Genomic DNA, 18,634 nt, shown 5'->3' on the forward strand with positions numbered 1-18,634 from the left:
CAATCTGTTTTTAAACTGTTTCTTTTCTTCTTTTTTAAAAATGTTCTCATGATTTAATTTCATATGCATCTTAAAACTACCACACGTTATATAAATATATGTGTTAACGCAGAACTTGCACTGTGCTCTGAAGTTTTTTAATTTTTTATAAAAGTTCCATATATTATTAATACAGTTTACATTTTGAGACATTTTGAAGTGGACGCGTGTAACTGAATACGATACCAAAACCTTTCTGTCAAAAAGTATAAAAGAGAAGACGAAAGAAGACGTACTACTTTCCATTTGAATGTAAATATTGATACGTCCGCTAACGTTTACAAAATCTAGCTAACAACTATCAAAACATGCGGTAACATCTTATGCCAAGTATATAGTATATAGTATATAGTATTTCATGTTTGGAATAGACTCGACATAACATTTTACATAATTTCAGTAGACTTTTACATTATTTCATCATTTTCTGTCACTCCAAGTAATAAATAATTATGATTAATAAATTATATATATATTATTTTTCATAGAATTTTCCAAATAATTTCATTATAAAAATTAATTATTGCATATGTCGAAAAATTAATTATTATATTAGACAATATTATTCAAATTAAAGCAAAATATTTAATGTTAATCTATTTGCTAAAATTAATTTTGATTACAAAAACTAAAGAAAAACCTTATTATGTAACTTTTAATTAATTAAATTTATGTGCCGATAAAAATCCACCTATGAAAATTTATCTATTTAAATAATATTTAAGTTATTTCTCGACAGCCATGCAAATTCATTTCTTATATTTTTTACAGTAAAGCTTTAAAATAAAATTTTGCTTGACTGTATACAAAAATATTATGTATAAACAGATTGAATAGATTTACAAAATTAATAAATAAAAAGCAATGGCTTCTCTTGAACCAAAAACAAAAAAAATTGAAAAGAAGTATCTAACAAAATCTCAAGATAATTGGCTTAATCGAAAAGAATACAAAAATTGGCTTATTAAAATTGATACGTACATTGCTAAATGTATATTGTGTTCTACAAAATTCACCGTAAAATACAAAGGAGAGAAAACTGTAAAAAACCATTATACTAGCAAACAACAACATACATTTATATTTTGTACATCATTATGTGAATCTATTGACAAAATCATTGTTGTCAAATAAAAGTAACAATGTTACATGTATTGAATTAGATGCAATAATGAGATCGCTAAAAGGAAAATTAGAAATTAAAGTAAAGTATAAACTTTTTGGATTTGTCGTAAATTTTGCATTAAAATGCAGCAAATAAAGATGTATTTATTAATGAAGCATTACAGGTTTACTGAAAAACATTTATTAATAATAGAGCAACATGTTACATTAATCATTATTTTCAGAAACGCGAAAAAATAAATACAATAATTATTGCTTAACCGTGGACGAATTAAAAGTGTAAAACACATTAGTAATTACAATAGAACCATTAGAACAAATCTGCCAATATATGTGCGGCGAATATTATGTGACATCATCAGTAATTTATCCCATACATTTAAGAGGATGCTGAAGTCATATTGTTACCGACCGAAACTTCAATTTTCTAAAAAGAGTGGCGTTTTTTATTGCTTTAATAGAATTACAAATCCTTTGGTGTAAATAAAGTACATATGCTAATCTTTCGGCAGTTGGTCAAATTTAAACCAAAAAATAAAAAAAATGTTTGAAAATTTACCGACAATGTCACCTGTCACGTCCCGGCGCGGTGGCGGTGTCGGTCAACCGTCGACGCTCTCACCCGCTACTGCGCATGGCGCGCACGTATGAGTCATTTAGACTCCGCATACTTACCGATAATGAATCGAGCCGGCGTCATTAGCATACTGGCGGTTTAAGAAATAAGATCATACTATTGTATCATTCAGAAATAAAAGTTTTATTCTTTAATTGGAACCTTACATTACAACAGCGGTAACACGTAGTGTTCGCACCTTTACGCGAGACTCAATCGGTAAGATTCACGAACCAATGAAAAAGTAAAAGATCAGAAAAGAACGTGAAACACAAATGTTGTGATTAATATAAAAATCGTAACCAAAATCCCTTTCTAATGGATAGCGAAATTGAATGAGAGATCGTAAGGGAAGCAGTATCGCATTGATATTTTGTTGCTCCTTACGCGAACAACGTGTATGAACAATAATTAGGACCGTATTCTAATGAATAATAAATTTAAATAATAAATCTTAAGGAAAGCAGTATCGCATCGATATTTTGTTGCGACTCTGCAAAACAACGTGTATAGTAATAATTAGGACCGTATTTTAATGAATAGTTAATTTAAATAGAGGCGAATAATGAATCCGAGTAAGACCACAAGAAAATGAATATGATAATAATACAGCAACGTAGTAAGAAATAGTAATCAACCATTGTGACTGACGTGTAATTATTTAAGTTTTATTATAACGCATTTGAAATGAAAGAATCGCTTAATACCATTAGAATGCATCAAGTATATGTTGACCGAAAATTTAAGAGAGTAACATTGGGTCTCGCTGATTATAAAAACTTTCTCCGTTTTCAGCGAGATTTTGCATATAATTAAGGTACCTGTCTTCGCATTCGTGACACTCGGAAATCGGTTGAATCAACGCGAGGTAGCGATGGCAAATAATGCAATGTAATCTTGGGCGGCGACGCCCGACGGATGCGTAATGCCTATCATTTAAAACTACGAATAAACTTTTATATTCAATCGGTTCGCTAGCGATGCATTCTTTGCAAAGACGCTCTTTTGCCGTAGGATTCACAAAGCTGGTTTCACGAACGCAACTAGCTAAGGAGTACCTATAAAGATATTCCAATCGAGGCGACCGACAAGCGTAACGTTTCCCCACACACATATCAATTATTTAAAATTCGATTAATCAGACGGTTGATTTAATAAGCTGGTTATAACTAACGTACGTATTCCCGGGCCTCCGCCAAGTAGAACGCTGGTAGGATCGGGAAGATTAACAACACTTCGTCCTTCTCGAGTTAATTGATTTGTTAGGCTTATAAAATGATTGAGACACGCGAGACAGTGACGCACTGGAAAAGGTTGAGATACGTTCTGGCCACAAACACGACACTTTGCTAATGGAACTATAGAACCGATATTCAAATGATGTCCGAGGACGTGTTCGAAATCATTTCGCGTTGGTTCTGATAAATCGTGATAACAATTGAGGCACAATATCGTGCCAGTATTTCTATTCAAGCACGCGTTATCCAAGATACAGTACACGAAACGACAATTACAATTTGAGTCTGGGCGCGAAGATGTTACTTCGGTATCTAGCATTTTCTCTTGCTCAGATTTTAATTTTAAACCTTCCCATGCAAATAAATTTGGAACGGACTCACCGGTGTCGACTTGTATGGTACCTGAAGCCAGTGATAACTCAATCTAATTGTAAGGCGCCCGATCGGTTCCAGGATCGATCTTCCAATAGCAGGCTGATAGTCGTATGGAGATGAATCTTCAGATGCGTCATTGTTGCTGGTTATCTTGCGGTCGAGGAATCACTGCACTAGAGTTATTTCGCGACACGTCTTTACCTTTTATTATTCGTTGGAATTTAAGGATCGCACGCTAAATTGGAATAATGTTTAAGGATTTGAAATTAAAGATAAAATTCTCAAAGCAACCAAATAAATGTAATTATAAATGAAAATAAGAGTACATTGGTTAATAAATGAAATTACACTCAAATGAACTTATAAGATAAGAATTCTTACAAACATATAAGCACTTATGTTCTAGAAATGGAACGCGCAGTTCGCGGATTAAGTAATTGAACGTATAAAATTGATAAACCGAACTTAAATTAACCGTACTGAACTAGGACGAAACTAGAACTAGAATTAGAATTAGAATTAGACCGAGACTGAGTCAGAATTGAAATTGCGAATGCGAAAACTAACAACTTGACCGAAACTGACTCTCTGACTGAATATTGACGGCTTACTGAAAAATTGAATACTGACTCGGCGGCATCGCAGGGCCCGTATTTATACTCCTCTGGATCTTCAGAGACAAAGGTTTGTCCTATGCAATAGGACCGCACATGGATGTAATCTCGCTTTTGAATATCGAATGTTCGAGGCATGGTTTATATAAAACTGCAGGCGATACTCGAACCTAAGTTTTGAGAGTGGTATGGTTAACATAAAACCGTAGGTGATATCCGGACCTAAGTTTTGAGAGCGACGACAGATAATTTACAGTCGTACGCTTTGAAACGCAACAAGGGGTTTACGTTACGCGAAAGGTTTTGTGTTGCGCCTTTCTGGCGACATGTGTCGAGCGCTATTGATACAGCGAGCGATAATTCCAAGAGGTGATAAACTAGAAAGTTTAAAACAAAAATTTACGAGTGGAAATCTACTTGCTAAAATATGGGGACGTTACACACCTCAAAGAATTATATCTTTTATATCAAAATTATACTGCTTCAATTTGCAAAACAAGACCATGTGCCGAAGAAGAGCGTATGAAACAATAATGGAAAACCAAAAAAATAGAGCTTAGAGACTTATTTTCAAAACGCCACCCTTTTCCAGATTTATGTAAAGCATGTGTGCAATATAGAAAGAATAAGGTAAAAAAGAGCTATAGATTAGTTCCGAGATTTTGGGATAGAGGCGCTATACAGTTCTCAGTGCTATCTGTCATATACAGAATCTTTTAGGTTAGTTATGTGTGTGTTAGTTGTGCGTGTGTGTGTGTGTTTGTGTTATGTGCTACGAAACCCGGCTGAAAAAAATGGGTTGAAGGCACTCTGAAGGATAAAAAAGTGTATGTATTATACATAAATTTTGCAACATTTTTGCAAACATTTATATTATTTAATTACATACATTCATATTCTAATTTCTACAAAATACTTTTATTCATGTGCTTTATGTGTATATATTATGTATATTATGTGCTCCATATTATGTATATTCACATCAAAGTATCTATGTAAAAAGTTAATATCATTTTGTATATTGTATATATTTTTATAATAAATGTATATGTCATATAACTTATTTATAAAGCATGAAATATAAAGGTATTTTTAGTTTCTTGTATGTATCATTTGTAAAAAAATCTTGATAAAAAAAACATTAATTTTGTGACTTGCACTTATCTGTTTCAATATATACTTCTTTTAAATACTTACAACTAGCCTTATTTTATGCGTTTACCTTGGTATCTAAAATACACATCAAAATATAAAATTAATTTCTAGTTCAGTAGAAAAAAAACATTGTAGTCTTACACCAGAGAGGAATGGTAAAATATCATGTATATGTAATAACAAATAAATCACTTTTCCACTGACATTATACACAACTTTGCAGAAATAAATTTATTCTGTGAATTTTGAATGTGTAGTGCAGTTTAAAACACACAGTCGAAATATGTCTATATTTTTGAAATAATAATTCTGATTTTTCATGAATCACAGTGGTTTTATAAAATGTTCAATTTTAATCGTTTTTATTGGAGTGTACTTTAGACAATATTATATTTTGCCATTTCTCTCTGTTGTAAGACAAGAATGTTTCTTTTCTACTGTAATAGAAATACATTTTCGATTTTGATATGTATTTTAAATACCAAGTTAATCACATAAAATAAGGCTAATTGTAAGTATTTAAAAGAAGCATATAATGAAACAGATTATTGCAAGTCGCAAAATTAATGTTGTTTCTTTTATCAAGATTTTTTTACAAATGATAGACACAAAAAAATAAAAATATCTTTATATTTCATGCTTTAGAAATAAAAAATATGGCATATATCATATACATTTATTGTAAAAAGAGTATACAAAATGATGTCAATTTCTTAGAAAGATATTTTGATATAAATATAGATAATATGGAGCATATAATATACATTATATATATATATATACATAAAGCATATGACGTAATAAAAGTATCTTACAATAAAGAATAAGACAAGCCACAGGCGGTTTCCTCGTGGACTGGCAATATAGAATAAGACAAGCCAGAGGCGGTTTTCTCGTGGACTGGCATTAGAAAACTCTTATTCTTGTCTTCAAGCCAGAGGCGGTTTCTTCGTGGACTGGCAATATAGAATAAGACAAGCCAGAGGCGGTTTTCTCGTGGACTGGCAAATTGTAAGAAATATTGTCAGAGGCGATCTATTGTGAGCTGACAATTTTAAATAAATATAGTCAGAGGCGATCTAACGTCAGCTGACAGTTTAGAAGAAAGAGAGCTAAAGGCGATTTATTCGTGAACTGGCAAATTGTAAGAAATATTGTCAGAGGCGATCTATCGTGAGCTGACAATTTTAAATAAATATTGTCACAGACGATCTAACGTCAGCTGACAGTTTAGAAAAAAGAGAGCTAAAGACGATTTATTCGTGAACTGGCAAATTGTAAGAAATATTGTCAGAGGCGATCTATCGTGAGCTGATAATTTTAAATAAATATTGTCACAGGCGATCTAACGTCAGCTGACAGTTTAGAAAAAAGAGAGCTAAAGACGATTTATTCGTGAACTGGCAAATTGTAAGAAATATTGTCAGAGGCGATCTATTGTGAGCTGACAATTTTTAATAAATATAGTCAGAGGCGATCTAACGTCAGCTGACAGTTTAGAAGAAAGAGAGCTAAAGGCGATTTATTCGTGAACTGGCAAATTGTAAGAAATATTGTCAGAGGCGATCTATTGTGAGTTGACAATTTTAAATAAATATAGTCAGAGGCGATCTAACGTCAGCTGACAGTTTAGAAAAAAGAGAGCTAAAGACGATTTATTCGTAAACTGGCAAATTGTAAGAAATATTGTCAGAGGCGATCTATTGTGAGCTGACAATTTTTAATAAATATAGTCAGAGGCGATCTAACGTCAGCTGACAGTTTAGAAAAAAGAGAGCTAAAGACGATTTATTCGTGAACTGGCAAATTGTAAGAAATATTGTCAGAGGCGATCTATCGTGAGCTGACAATTTTAAATAAATATTGTCACAGACGATCTAACGTCAGCTGACAGTTTAGAAAAAAGAGAGCTAAAGACGATTTATTCGTGAACTGGCAGATTTTAAGAAATATTGTCATAGGCGATCTAACGTCAGCTGACAGATTTGAAGAAATACGTATTTATTTTAGTTAGCAATTTACTGCACGTGTGGTCTGTTTATATTTTATCAGATAATTTATAAGGTCATTTAACCTTTTTTCTCGCAATTGAAATTCTATCGTATGGCTGAATGATGTACATACGAGACAAAATAGACTTATACAAGGTGTCTAATAGATATAAGTTAGATATGATAAAATATTTTATTTGAAAAATGTATGTATAATACTATATATCTAATTGGAAAAATATGTTATATGCTTTTCCTATTTTTATTCTTATGTAATAAATACAAAATAAATAAATAAGTTAATTAATTATTGAATACATACATATACATATTGAATATAGTTATCTTTATTTTGTATTTTATATAACTGAAATGATATATACTTTCATTATTTCAGTCATTATCATATAAAATACAAAATAAAGATAACTATTTATTGAATATATGTGTATATGTATATATTAATTAATTGATTAATTAGTTATTTAGTATTTACTACATAAGGATAAAAGTAAGAAAAGTATATGACATTTTTCTTCAATGATATATATAATATTATATGTATATTTTTTATTTATTATTTTGTCATATTTAGTTTGTATTTATTTGACACCTTGTATACGCCTATGTTTTCTCGGACATTATATTGCAGCCTTGCGACGAAATTTCAGTCGAGGAAACAAGCGCAAGCATCGTTTGTTTACAAACTTCCGATGACACACGTACACAGACCACACGTCAGTGTAGTGAGTCACCACTACAAACAAATGCGTACACACGGACCTACGCGGCATAGGTCCGTAGGCTGCGCCGATAATGTCATTTCATTTTTAGTACCATCGAAATGATGGCGCTTTCGCGTCGGAGTTCGCCCGTCACTTCAGCATCCTCTTAACTATAACCGGCAAATTAAGTATTAGTGATAACGTGACGGACGAATCAGAAAATAATGACAACAGATACTGTGATATTGATTATGCATTATCAAATGAAATAAGACAAATTATTTGTCAATGCTTGAGAGAAAAGTATGACAAGCCAGAAATAAAAATTGTTATTCAAACGGCAACTTTTTTAAATTCGCGATTTAAATCAAATTATTTACCTAAAGAAACAATTAATCTTGTTGTGGCGGTTTACCGCCACACCGCTGCATTGAAGCGGCCTAGTACGCCGCGGCGCCGCAACGCGCCGCAGGGCCTCTGCCGAATTATGAGCCTGCAGATACACCACCAGGTTGCGCAAGCGGTGGGTGTTTACTAGAGTACCTCAAGCACTGATCTCTATATTACACTGGATGGCGTATGCTGTACAAAATGTGTGTTATGATTTGAAGACCTGGCAGCCATATTTGATACAGTAAAATATGCATCTTTCGGCGGTAAAATTCAAATGACGGTAATAATATAAACAACGATTAAAAAAATATTTTTATTGTTCACAAGTAGAAAAGGTAGTAGTATGAGTAAATGTGCATAAATATAAAATAATATTAAAAAATATAATAATTCTAAATGAACAATATATAGGAAAATATGTTAAAAATATGTTTTGTAGAAAAAAATTAAAAGTCGATGATTTTTTTCAAAATTTTTATTTTCAAACTTTTGCAATAAGTAATACAACTAATAAAGTAATACATTAAAAATCAAAAATTGTTATAAATGTAAATAAAAATATTGAATATGATATTACAATATATATAATGTAAGTAATACATAAAATATAAATTCCAATGTTAAGTGGTCTGAACATAATAAAGAATGATTCTTTGGTACAAACTTTGATCCGAGATTCATGTTCTGCAACCATAACTGCAATATTTCCTTATCTTTCAGAGGAAACCTTCACAAAAAATATTCCACAATATTAATTTTGAAAAAGATATGACATTAAATGCAATAAAAAATTTACATAACCTGTAAGGCATAAATATGTGGATATGTAACTTATATACTTACTTATGATGTGTTCTACCCTCGATCCCTTGTTTTGAACCACAATATGTACACGATGATACCATTTTTGTAGCATGAGTAAAAATTTTGTTCAACTAACTCGATACGACGTACATACGACAGTTGGAATCTCAACCTCAACTGACCTCAACAGTGGACGCTACCATATTTGCATATTTTACTTTATCAAAGATGGCTACCGTAACAAGCTGTCCTATTCGATACGCCATCCAGTGTAATATAGAGATCAGTGACCTCAAGTAAGAGTACGGACAACAGAACATAAATGAGGCAAAACCGGAAACGTGTCTAAAGAGCGCGCGCATTTTCAAATATGCTCTGAAGGGTAAAACTGAAATTGTACATATAACAATGATTTTATACTGTATAAATGGAAGGAGATATAAATAGAATGAAAGAGAATTGTTTAATTAAAAATAGGATATTAACTATTTTTTAATAAATTTTATTTTTTAATAGATACCTAAATATTTTATTATACAATTTGCATCCAATATATTATCATTGACGACAAAATTGCATAATACAGATAATAAATTAGAATATACAATTACATCTTCTCTCTATATCTTCATTTTCGTCTTTTTTTCTCTTTGTTCTCATAATCCAGTTTCGAAGAAATAAGTCTGTATAAAATGAAAAGATATTATGTACATTAGCAAATACATATATACACAATCAATAAAATTATATATTAATAAATATAAAGTTTCAACTAACCTATAGAATATCCTCCTGTAAAATATACAACATAAAAAGGGAAATTAATAAAATGAATTATCTTGAATGTATGAGTTATATATACCAAATATTTTATTTTGCAGTAATATTAAAGCTGATAAGCACAAACAGAGCTGTAACACGTATATGCACATGCAATCTTTCACTACTCACCTCTTTTCTTATTTATATTTTATTCTCATATAAAGCACAGAATTATTTTAATTAGAAACAATTTCTCTTCAAACAGTGGTATACACAGTTGGTGCGCACGGACATGCTACTTCCGCTTTTGCCTCAATTTGACGGACCAATCACCGATCGTTACCCTGTTGTCCGTACTCTCACTTGAGGTACTCTAGTGTTTACTAGAGATCCTCAAGTAAGAGATGCGCAAGCTTCGGTCGCTTGCAGGAATATGGCGGCGCCCATGACAAGAGTGACGGGACTAGTCTTTATTTATGTAAGTATAAATACAAAAAAATACAAATTACTAAGTAATAGCCTTAGATAATATTAATTTATAAATAAAATAAAGGTAATTATACAGTATCGCTACCTCCACTCCGATTTTGATCCATTTACGCTTATTCGACGCGTTTTTGCGTTAAATGAAACTTTTCTATTTGGAAAAAGTGTCGCTCTGCCCCGCGAAGCGAGATATTAGTCGTTAAAGTTGACCACTTTTCAGGTTACGAAACCTGTCATACCGACAAAATATAGTGACATGGGTATGCGCAGCGGTCACGCGCGCATGTTCTGCGATCACATACGCATGCGTTGTAGTAACTTTAAATTACTGTACACGAAATTTAAAGAAATGAAGTGCGCTAATACAATTGTGTATTAATGCACTTCATTGTATTAAAATCCTAAACAACAGAGCAATGCTGAGCTTACTAGAGTTTGCTCATTTAACATATTCGAAGGAAAGATTAGTAGATTTTTTAATTCAACACGGTATTTTAGCATGTACAATTACGTGTAGTAAATGTGGTAATAATGTTAATATTGATAAAGAAACATTATCGTATCGATGTAGAAAACAATACTTTGTAAAGAATGTACACAAGAAACGTGTCCGTGAACAGTGCCAATTCTATAAAAGTGCAAAATGTGGTACTTGGTTCGACAAAACTAATCTTGACGTGGGCATCGTTTGTAAAATCGTTGCATGTTTTTTAATGCTACAATACCCACGTCAAGATGACACGCAGGATGAAACTGGTGTATCATCACCGAATACGATTGTCGACTGGTTCAGTTTTTGCCGAGAGGTAATTATTTTAATATTAATATTTCCGATAATATACAAGGGTAAATATTCACATAGGTCAGCGCGTTCAAAAGTCAATGACCTTGACATATGCTATGAAGAACACATCCCCGAGAAATAATTAAAAGATTTTAGCCGTCGTTCGTTGTTTATAAAAAAGTTATTTAAAAAAATTTATTAAACTATACACATAGGGTGTGGATTGAATTTCGCCGCGAAATTCAATCCACACCCTATGTGTATAGTTTAATAAATTTTTTTAAATAACTTTTTTATAAACAACGAGCTATTAAAAAAACTTACAATTTATTTAAAAAAATTACAATTGATTAAAAACTTACAATTTATTTTAAAAAAATTATTAAACTATACACATAGGGTGTGGATTGAATTTCGCGGCAAAATTCAATCCACACCTTATGTGTATAGTTTAATAATTTTTTTAAAATAAATTGTAAGTTTTTTAATAAATTGTAATTTTTTGAATAAATTGTAAGTTTTAATGTTTTTTCAAGGAGTTTTAATCAAAAGATTTTAGCCGTCGTTTGTTGTTTATAAAAAAGTTATTTAAAAAAATTTATTAAACTATACACATAGGGTGTGGATTGAATTTCGCGGTGAAATTCAATCCACACCCTATGTGTATAGTTTAATAAATTTTTTTAAATAACTTTTTTATAAACAACGAGCTATTAAAAAAACTTACAATTTATTTAAAAAAATTATAATTGATTAAAAACTTACAATTTATTTAAAAAAAATTATTAAACTATACACATAGGGTGTGGATTGAATTTCGCGGCAAAATTCAATCCACACCCTATGTGTATAGTTTAATAATTTTTTTAAAATAAATTGTAAGTTTTTTAATAAATTGTAATTTTTTGAATAAATTGTAAGTTTTAATGTTTTTTGGAGTTTTAATCAAAAGATTTTAGCCGTCGTTTGTTGTTTATAAAAAAGTTATTAAAAAAAATTTATTAAACTATACACATAGGGTGTGGATTGAATTTCGCGGTGAAATTCAATCCACACCCTATGTGTATAGTTTAATAAATTTTTTTAAATAACTTTTTTATAAACAACGAACGACGGCTAAAATCTTTTAATTATTTCTCGGGGATGTGTTCTTCATAGCATATGTCAAGGTCATTGACTTTTGAACGCGCTGACCTATGTGAATATTTACGAAATAAAATATTCGCTATTAAATATTACACACTAATATATACAAAATGTTAATAATACTATTTCTAATTACAAGTCTGTGTGTTCTGGGCTGATAAGCATAGTCAAAAGTTTGGTGGTCCAGGACGCACAGTCGAAATCGATGAAGCAAAAATTGGCCGACGAAAATACAATCGTGGACGGCTGATAAAAGGTCAGTGGATTTTTGGAGGATACGAGCGAGACTCAAAAAAGATGTTCATCGTTCCAGTAGAGGATCGTACGGAAGAAACACTCCTGGCATGTATCAAGGAGTGGATCTTGCCAGGAACAACAGTGATATCAGATTGTTGGAAGTCTTATAATTGTTTGAACAATAAAGGCTTCCAACATCTGACAGTAAATCACTCCTACAACTTTGTCGATTCTCAAACAGGTAAGAAGTGTTTAAATTAATACATATTTTTTAATGTTTCACTGTATTATGTTGCAATATATATACATTTTTTTAATTTACAGGTGCGCACACACAGCACATAGAGCGTGTTTGGAGAGAGGTTCGGGGAAATATTCCACGATATGGAAGAATATCCAATCATATGATTGGATATTTATCCGAATTTCTCTTCAAACACGCCTATACCCGACTGGAACGTATTGAAATCTTTTTTGATGTCATCGCTGAGATGTATCCTCCAATGTCTACATCCGAAGACCAACCAGTAACATCCTGCAACGAACCGAGCACGAGCGCTACTTAGACACGTTTCTTGCGTACATTCTGTACAGTCTACACTATTTTGTCAATATTAACATTATTAACACTTACTACACTTAATTATATAGGCTAAAACACCGTGTTAAATTAAAAAGTCTAATAATCCTTCCTTCGAATATGTATTAATCTTTTGTGCAATATATAGTTATATAAATGTACATATTTTGTAATATATAATATAATAGTAATATATATTTTTAAACATACTATTTTTAATGATTTAGCAGTAGTAGTATAGCTAGGCGGGTTCTAACCCAGGAGCAATGAGGGGGGTGCGGGGGAAAAGGGGAAGAGGGGGTATCGGATTATGCTGTGTCAGCACTTTTGGAGGGGAGGGGGGTATCGGATTACGCTGTGTCAGCACTTTTGGAGGGGTATTGGATTACGCTGCGTCAGCACTTTTGGAGGGGTATCGGATTACGCTGTGTCAGCATTTCTGGAGGGGGGTATCGGATTACGCTGTGTCAGCACTTTTGGAGGGGTATTGGATTATGCTGCGTCAGCACTTTTGGAGAGGTATTGGATTACGCTGCGTCAGCATTTTTGGAGGGGGTATTGGATTACGCTACGTCAGCACTTTGGAGGGGGTATTGGATTACGCTGCGTCAGCACTTCTGGAGGGGGTATCAGATTACGCTGCGTCAGCATTTCTGGAGGGGGTATTGGATTACACTGCGTCAACACTTTTGGTGGGGTATTGGATTACGCTGCGTCAGCACTTTGGAGGGGTATTGGATTACGCTGCGTCAGCACTTTGGAGGGGTTATCGGATTACAGCTCTTTGAGGGGAGGAGGTATCAGCACATATTTTACAGATTACGTCATCACTTTTTAGAATTTGCAGGCGCCATTTTGTGCCGTCAGCACTTTCAGCACCATTTGCGTTGTTACAAGAATGATATTATCACTATTTTTAGCAGCAGTCACGTCAGCATTTTTTGACGCCATTGTTGCCAGATTTCAATGTTTTAATCAGCACTTTTAATAGTGCCGTGTGCAAAAGCCCATAACAACAGGCAGCCACGTCAGCATTTTGGGCGCCATTGTTACCAGATTTCAATGTTTTAATCAACATTGTCAGCATTTTTAATTAGTGTTATGTGCAAAAGCGGGTATAAAAAGCTCGTGAAAAATACAAATTATCACAGTTGTTCAAAATGGAGATGGAGCGTGATCTCACCGTTCGAGCTGCAAACATTAAAACGTTAGGAGAGTTTCTCCCATGGGACTACAAGTGTGACGAGTACCTCAATATATTGAGGGAAAAATGTCGCAAGAAACAACACACCGGACTAATAAATTCTTTGGTGGCGCAAATAACACGTCTGGAGGGTGTAAGGAACACCCTGCATGAACGATTCGTGCCCATCGGTGCTGGATATAGAGCAAAGAAAGGATTCACCTGGAAAGAAATCGAGACGGCCTTCAGAAACCGTATATTAACCGGCGCAGTTATTAATTCGGACTATATCGAACCTTGTCAATTTTTGGAACAAATAAGAAGTACAATCATCGAGCGGATCTACAGCGTCATGGCATGGAACATGGTAGTGTCAAGATTAACTTCATGTTCAACGGGGAATTTATCGCAGGTGACAAGACTGCTGTAAAGACCATCGCCACAAAAAACCGTGAGCTATTTCCCACATCTGATCTAAACGAGTGGTACACGAAGCATGTGGTTGACACCATCCTGACGTCTCTGGAGGAATTTCAAGAACGTGACAGCGGATGGGCGTTATCACGTATCTTGGACCTCACCATCAACGTCAACAAGTTTAATCCTCTGCACGCGGGATGTCACATCAAGTTACCGCGAGAAATTATGCTCAAAAGGGCAGTGGTCAACGTGCAATCGACGGACAATGCATGTTTCGCGTGGGCAGTCATCGCCGCTTTACATCCAGCGGCAAAACACCCGGAAAGAACGATCGAATACCCACACTATTCAACGGTACTGAATCTGTGTGGTATCGAGTTTCCCATGACGCTTCCGCAAATTTCAAAATTTGAAAAATTGAACATCATATCCGTAAACGTATTCACAACCGAAGACCGTTCGATCATTCCTCTGCGTCTCACCGATGATAAAAAAGAGAAGCATATCAACCTGCTCTACGTGCCTGGAAACAACGAGGCACACTTTGTATATATCAAGGATTTATCGCGGTTGGTCAGCTCGCAACTGAGCAAGGAAAAACGTAAAAAGTACATTTGTGATCGGTAAGTAAAAACACATTTATAGAATAATTCAAATTTTATTCGCAGTATTAATTATACAAATTACTACAGGTGTCTACACTACTTTCGGACGAGCGAGAAATTGTCAGTCCACACCGTCAACTGTGGGAAGATGAACAATTGTGCCGTCATTCTTCCCAACGAAGACAACAAGTGGCTGACGTTCCGCAACTACAACCGGAAGGAGCGGCTCCCGTTTGTAGTGTACGCCGATTTAGAATGCACGCTCGAGAAGGAGGGACAGGATCATACAACCTACGCTTACCAACATCACAAGGCGTTTAGCGTAGGATATTATGTACGTTGTACATATAATAATTCATTATCTAGTTTTAAGTCTTATCGCGGTGAGGATTGCATAGCGTGGTTCGTCAACGAACTCCACGATTTGGCGCGCCGTGTGAAAGCAATCCTTACTACCATCGTTCCCATGGTGGATCTTACGCGGGAGGAATCGGAAAAATTTCATAGCGCTGTTATTTGCCACATGTGTGAAAAACCGTTTGCACCGGAAGATACGCGGGTGCGCGATCATTGCCATCTGACCGGGCGTTACCGAGGTCCCGCGCACTCGTCGTGCAATCTAAATTACAAAGACTCCCACGTTATCCCCGTAATATTTCACAATTTATCCGGTTACGACGCGCATTTCATTATTAAAGATGTGGCTAACGCCTTTGAAGGCAACATTGATTTACTGCCGCTGACAAAAGAGCGATACATTTCTTTTACAAAAAATGTTAAAGATACAGAGGATAAAAATTCCAAAATTTGCATCAAATTATGTTTTATAGATTTGTTTAGATTTCTCGGCACCAGTCTCGAAAAATTGGCATCTTATCTGACAATAGATGAATTAAAAATTTCACGTTCTGAATTTAGTTATTTATCTGCGGAAAATTTCAATCTTCTTACGCGCAAAGGTGTGTTTCCCTACGAGTATGTCGACAGCGTCGACAAGCTCCGGGAGACTTGCCTACCTCCGCGCGAATCATTTTACAGTTCGTTGACTGGTGAAACGGTATCCGAGAGCGATTATGCGCACGCGACAAATGTTTGGCAAACTTTTTCGATTGAAACTTTAGGTCAATACAGTGATTTATATTTAAAAACAGATGTTCTTTTGTTGGCGGATATTTTTCAAAATTTCCGAAACACGTGTATCAAAAGTTACGGTTTAGATTCTGCTCAGTATTACACATTACCGGGATATACGTGGGACGCCATGTTGAAGTACACGGGCATCAAGTTTGAATTACTCACAGACATCGATATGGTCATGTTCGTTGAACGCGGTATACGCGGCGGTCTTAGCCAATGCTCCAACAGATACGCTCGCGCAAATAATAAATACATGCCATCGTATGATCCATTGAAACCATCATCGTACCTCATATACTTTGATGTAAACAACTTGTACGGCTGGGCAATGTGTCAACCGTTACCCTATGCCGATTTTCAGTGGGTCGAAAATGTCGCAAGCTTTGATGTAATGTCCATAACATCCGATTCGGCTACCGGTTATGTGTTGGAAGTCGACCTTGCGTATCCGATGAACCTTCACGACGCGCACACTGACTTACCTTTCTGCCCAACGCGTGATAAGCCGCCCGGCAAGCGGGAGGTCAAGTTACTCGCTACGCTGTGCGACAAGCAGCGATACGTTATCCATTACCGTAACCTACAACAATGTATTCGACACGGGTTGCAGGTTACAAAGATTCATCGAATATTGCAATTCGCGCAATCTCCATGGCTTCGAGGATATATCGAATTAAATACACAATTTTGGACACTCGCGAGCAATGAATTCGAGAAAAATTTATACAAATTGATGAACAACGCAGTTTTTGGCAAAACTATGGAGAATGTGCGAAATCATACGGATGTACGGCTCGTACACAGTGGGAGGGACGATACGGAGCGGAGGCTATGATCGCCAAACCAAATTTTCATAGCCGAAGCGTGTTCTCGGAGAATCTAATCGCCGTAGAATTGCGGAAACTCGAAGTGAAATTCGACAAGTCGATCTACGTGGGTATGTGTATCCTCGACATATCCAAAACCTGCTTGTACGAGTTTCACTACGAGTACATGGCGCCTTTATACCGCGACAATTGTAAAATTATGTACACCGACACAGACAGTCTGATATACATTCTACAATGCGAGAACGTATATCACGATATGAAACGCGATCTTTCAAAATTTGATACGAGCGATTACTCCGAGGACAACGTTTACGGTATACCACGTGCAAACAAGAAGATACCGGGTCTGATAAAGGATGAGAACAACGGTGCGATCATGATGGAATTTGTCGGATTGAGGGCGAAAATGTACGCGTTGAGAGTCACCAGCCAAAAAGACACCAAAAAGGTCAAAGGTGTAAAAAAGAGTGTAGTCGCCAGAACTATAACGTTCGACGATTACACTCGATGCCTCAACGATGATATCGAGCTGATGCGGCGTCAATCGTGTATCCGATCAAAGATGCACGAAGTGTACACCGTGTCAGAGTCGAAGCTCGCGCTCAGTCCGTACGATGATAATCGCTACATCGTATCCGGTTCCACTGATACTCTACCGTGGGGACATTATAAAATACAATTGTAGTATTAGTATTTATGTATAGTTTATTATGTTGTATATAGTTTATACATTATATTATTTATATTGTTTATACACTAGTGTTAATATTTATGTATAGTTTATATATTATTCAATAAATAACACCATTGCAGTACATGTATATAATTGTTTATTGTACAATAAATATATTTTTATTACAATACATTGTTTTTATTTATCCAAGAGTTGTGCGAGGAATCGAATCCTAACCATTTTACAAACACCTCATCATCCTTTCGACGCAACACCTTCTCCACGAGATAAACATCGGGTTGAGCGGTCTTGAGCAATTCGTATTCGTACAATCCTCCGGAGATCGGAATTCCGTGAGAATCTTTAATCAGATATGTCACGGGATTGGTTCGTTGCACCGCGACAATCTTAAATACCTCCGTAGACCAATTTGGCGTGTACTCTTTCTCGAATATAGTCTTGAATTTGCTGACGCGCACCGGATCGCCCACCTTAAATTTTGCTGGCGCGGCAATCTTTATTCTATTGTACACCGTGGACAAAAGTCTCTTTGCAATCGCAGGAGTGACATCGATCGGTCGCATGCCAATAGTTCGATGTTTACGATTATTGTATTCCAAGACTAATCGCGGTAAATCATCGATCCATCTATATGATCCATTGAGCGTAAAAACTTTCCACATCTCGTTTTTTAGCGTGCGGTTGAATCGTTCCAC

General features: G+C 34.8%; 2 protein-coding genes, 1 long non-coding RNA gene and 1 pseudogene across 3 annotated transcripts; 3 read left to right on the forward strand and 1 right to left on the reverse strand.

The window, feature by feature from the left end:
* Positions 1-8,892: 8,892 nt before the first annotated feature.
* On the reverse strand, positions 8,893-9,340 carry LOC137000635 (uncharacterized). Its single transcript, XR_010890902.1, has 2 exons — positions 9,115-9,340; positions 8,893-8,998 (listed from the first exon to the last, which is right to left on the reverse strand). It is a non-coding gene; the product is annotated as an uncharacterized lncRNA (long non-coding RNA).
* A 1,105-nt stretch (positions 9,341-10,445) lies between these two features.
* LOC137000634 (uncharacterized) lies at positions 10,446-13,141 on the forward strand. The gene is made up of 4 exons (XM_067357800.1): positions 10,446-11,129; position 11,169; positions 12,393-12,731; positions 12,815-13,141. Exons 1-4 carry the CDS (start codon positions 10,740-10,742, stop codon positions 13,054-13,056), a joined length of 972 nt encoding a protein of 323 aa, XP_067213901.1. The 5' UTR covers positions 10,446-10,739; the 3' UTR covers positions 13,057-13,141.
* A 166-nt stretch (positions 13,142-13,307) lies between these two features.
* On the forward strand, positions 13,308-15,384 carry LOC137000598 (uncharacterized; annotated as a pseudogene).
* Positions 15,385-16,095: 711 nt separating this feature from the next.
* Positions 16,096-18,246, forward strand: LOC137000599 (uncharacterized). Its single transcript, XM_067357665.1, has one exon. It carries the CDS (start codon positions 17,247-17,249, stop codon positions 17,928-17,930), a length of 684 nt encoding a protein of 227 aa, XP_067213766.1. The 5' UTR covers positions 16,096-17,246; the 3' UTR covers positions 17,931-18,246.
* Positions 18,247-18,634: the final 388 nt, after the last annotated feature.

Source organism: Linepithema humile, chromosome 6 (assembly GCF_040581485.1).
Source record: "Linepithema humile isolate Giens D197 chromosome 6, Lhum_UNIL_v1.0, whole genome shotgun sequence".
Taxonomy (NCBI): domain Eukaryota; kingdom Metazoa; phylum Arthropoda; class Insecta; order Hymenoptera; family Formicidae; genus Linepithema; species Linepithema humile.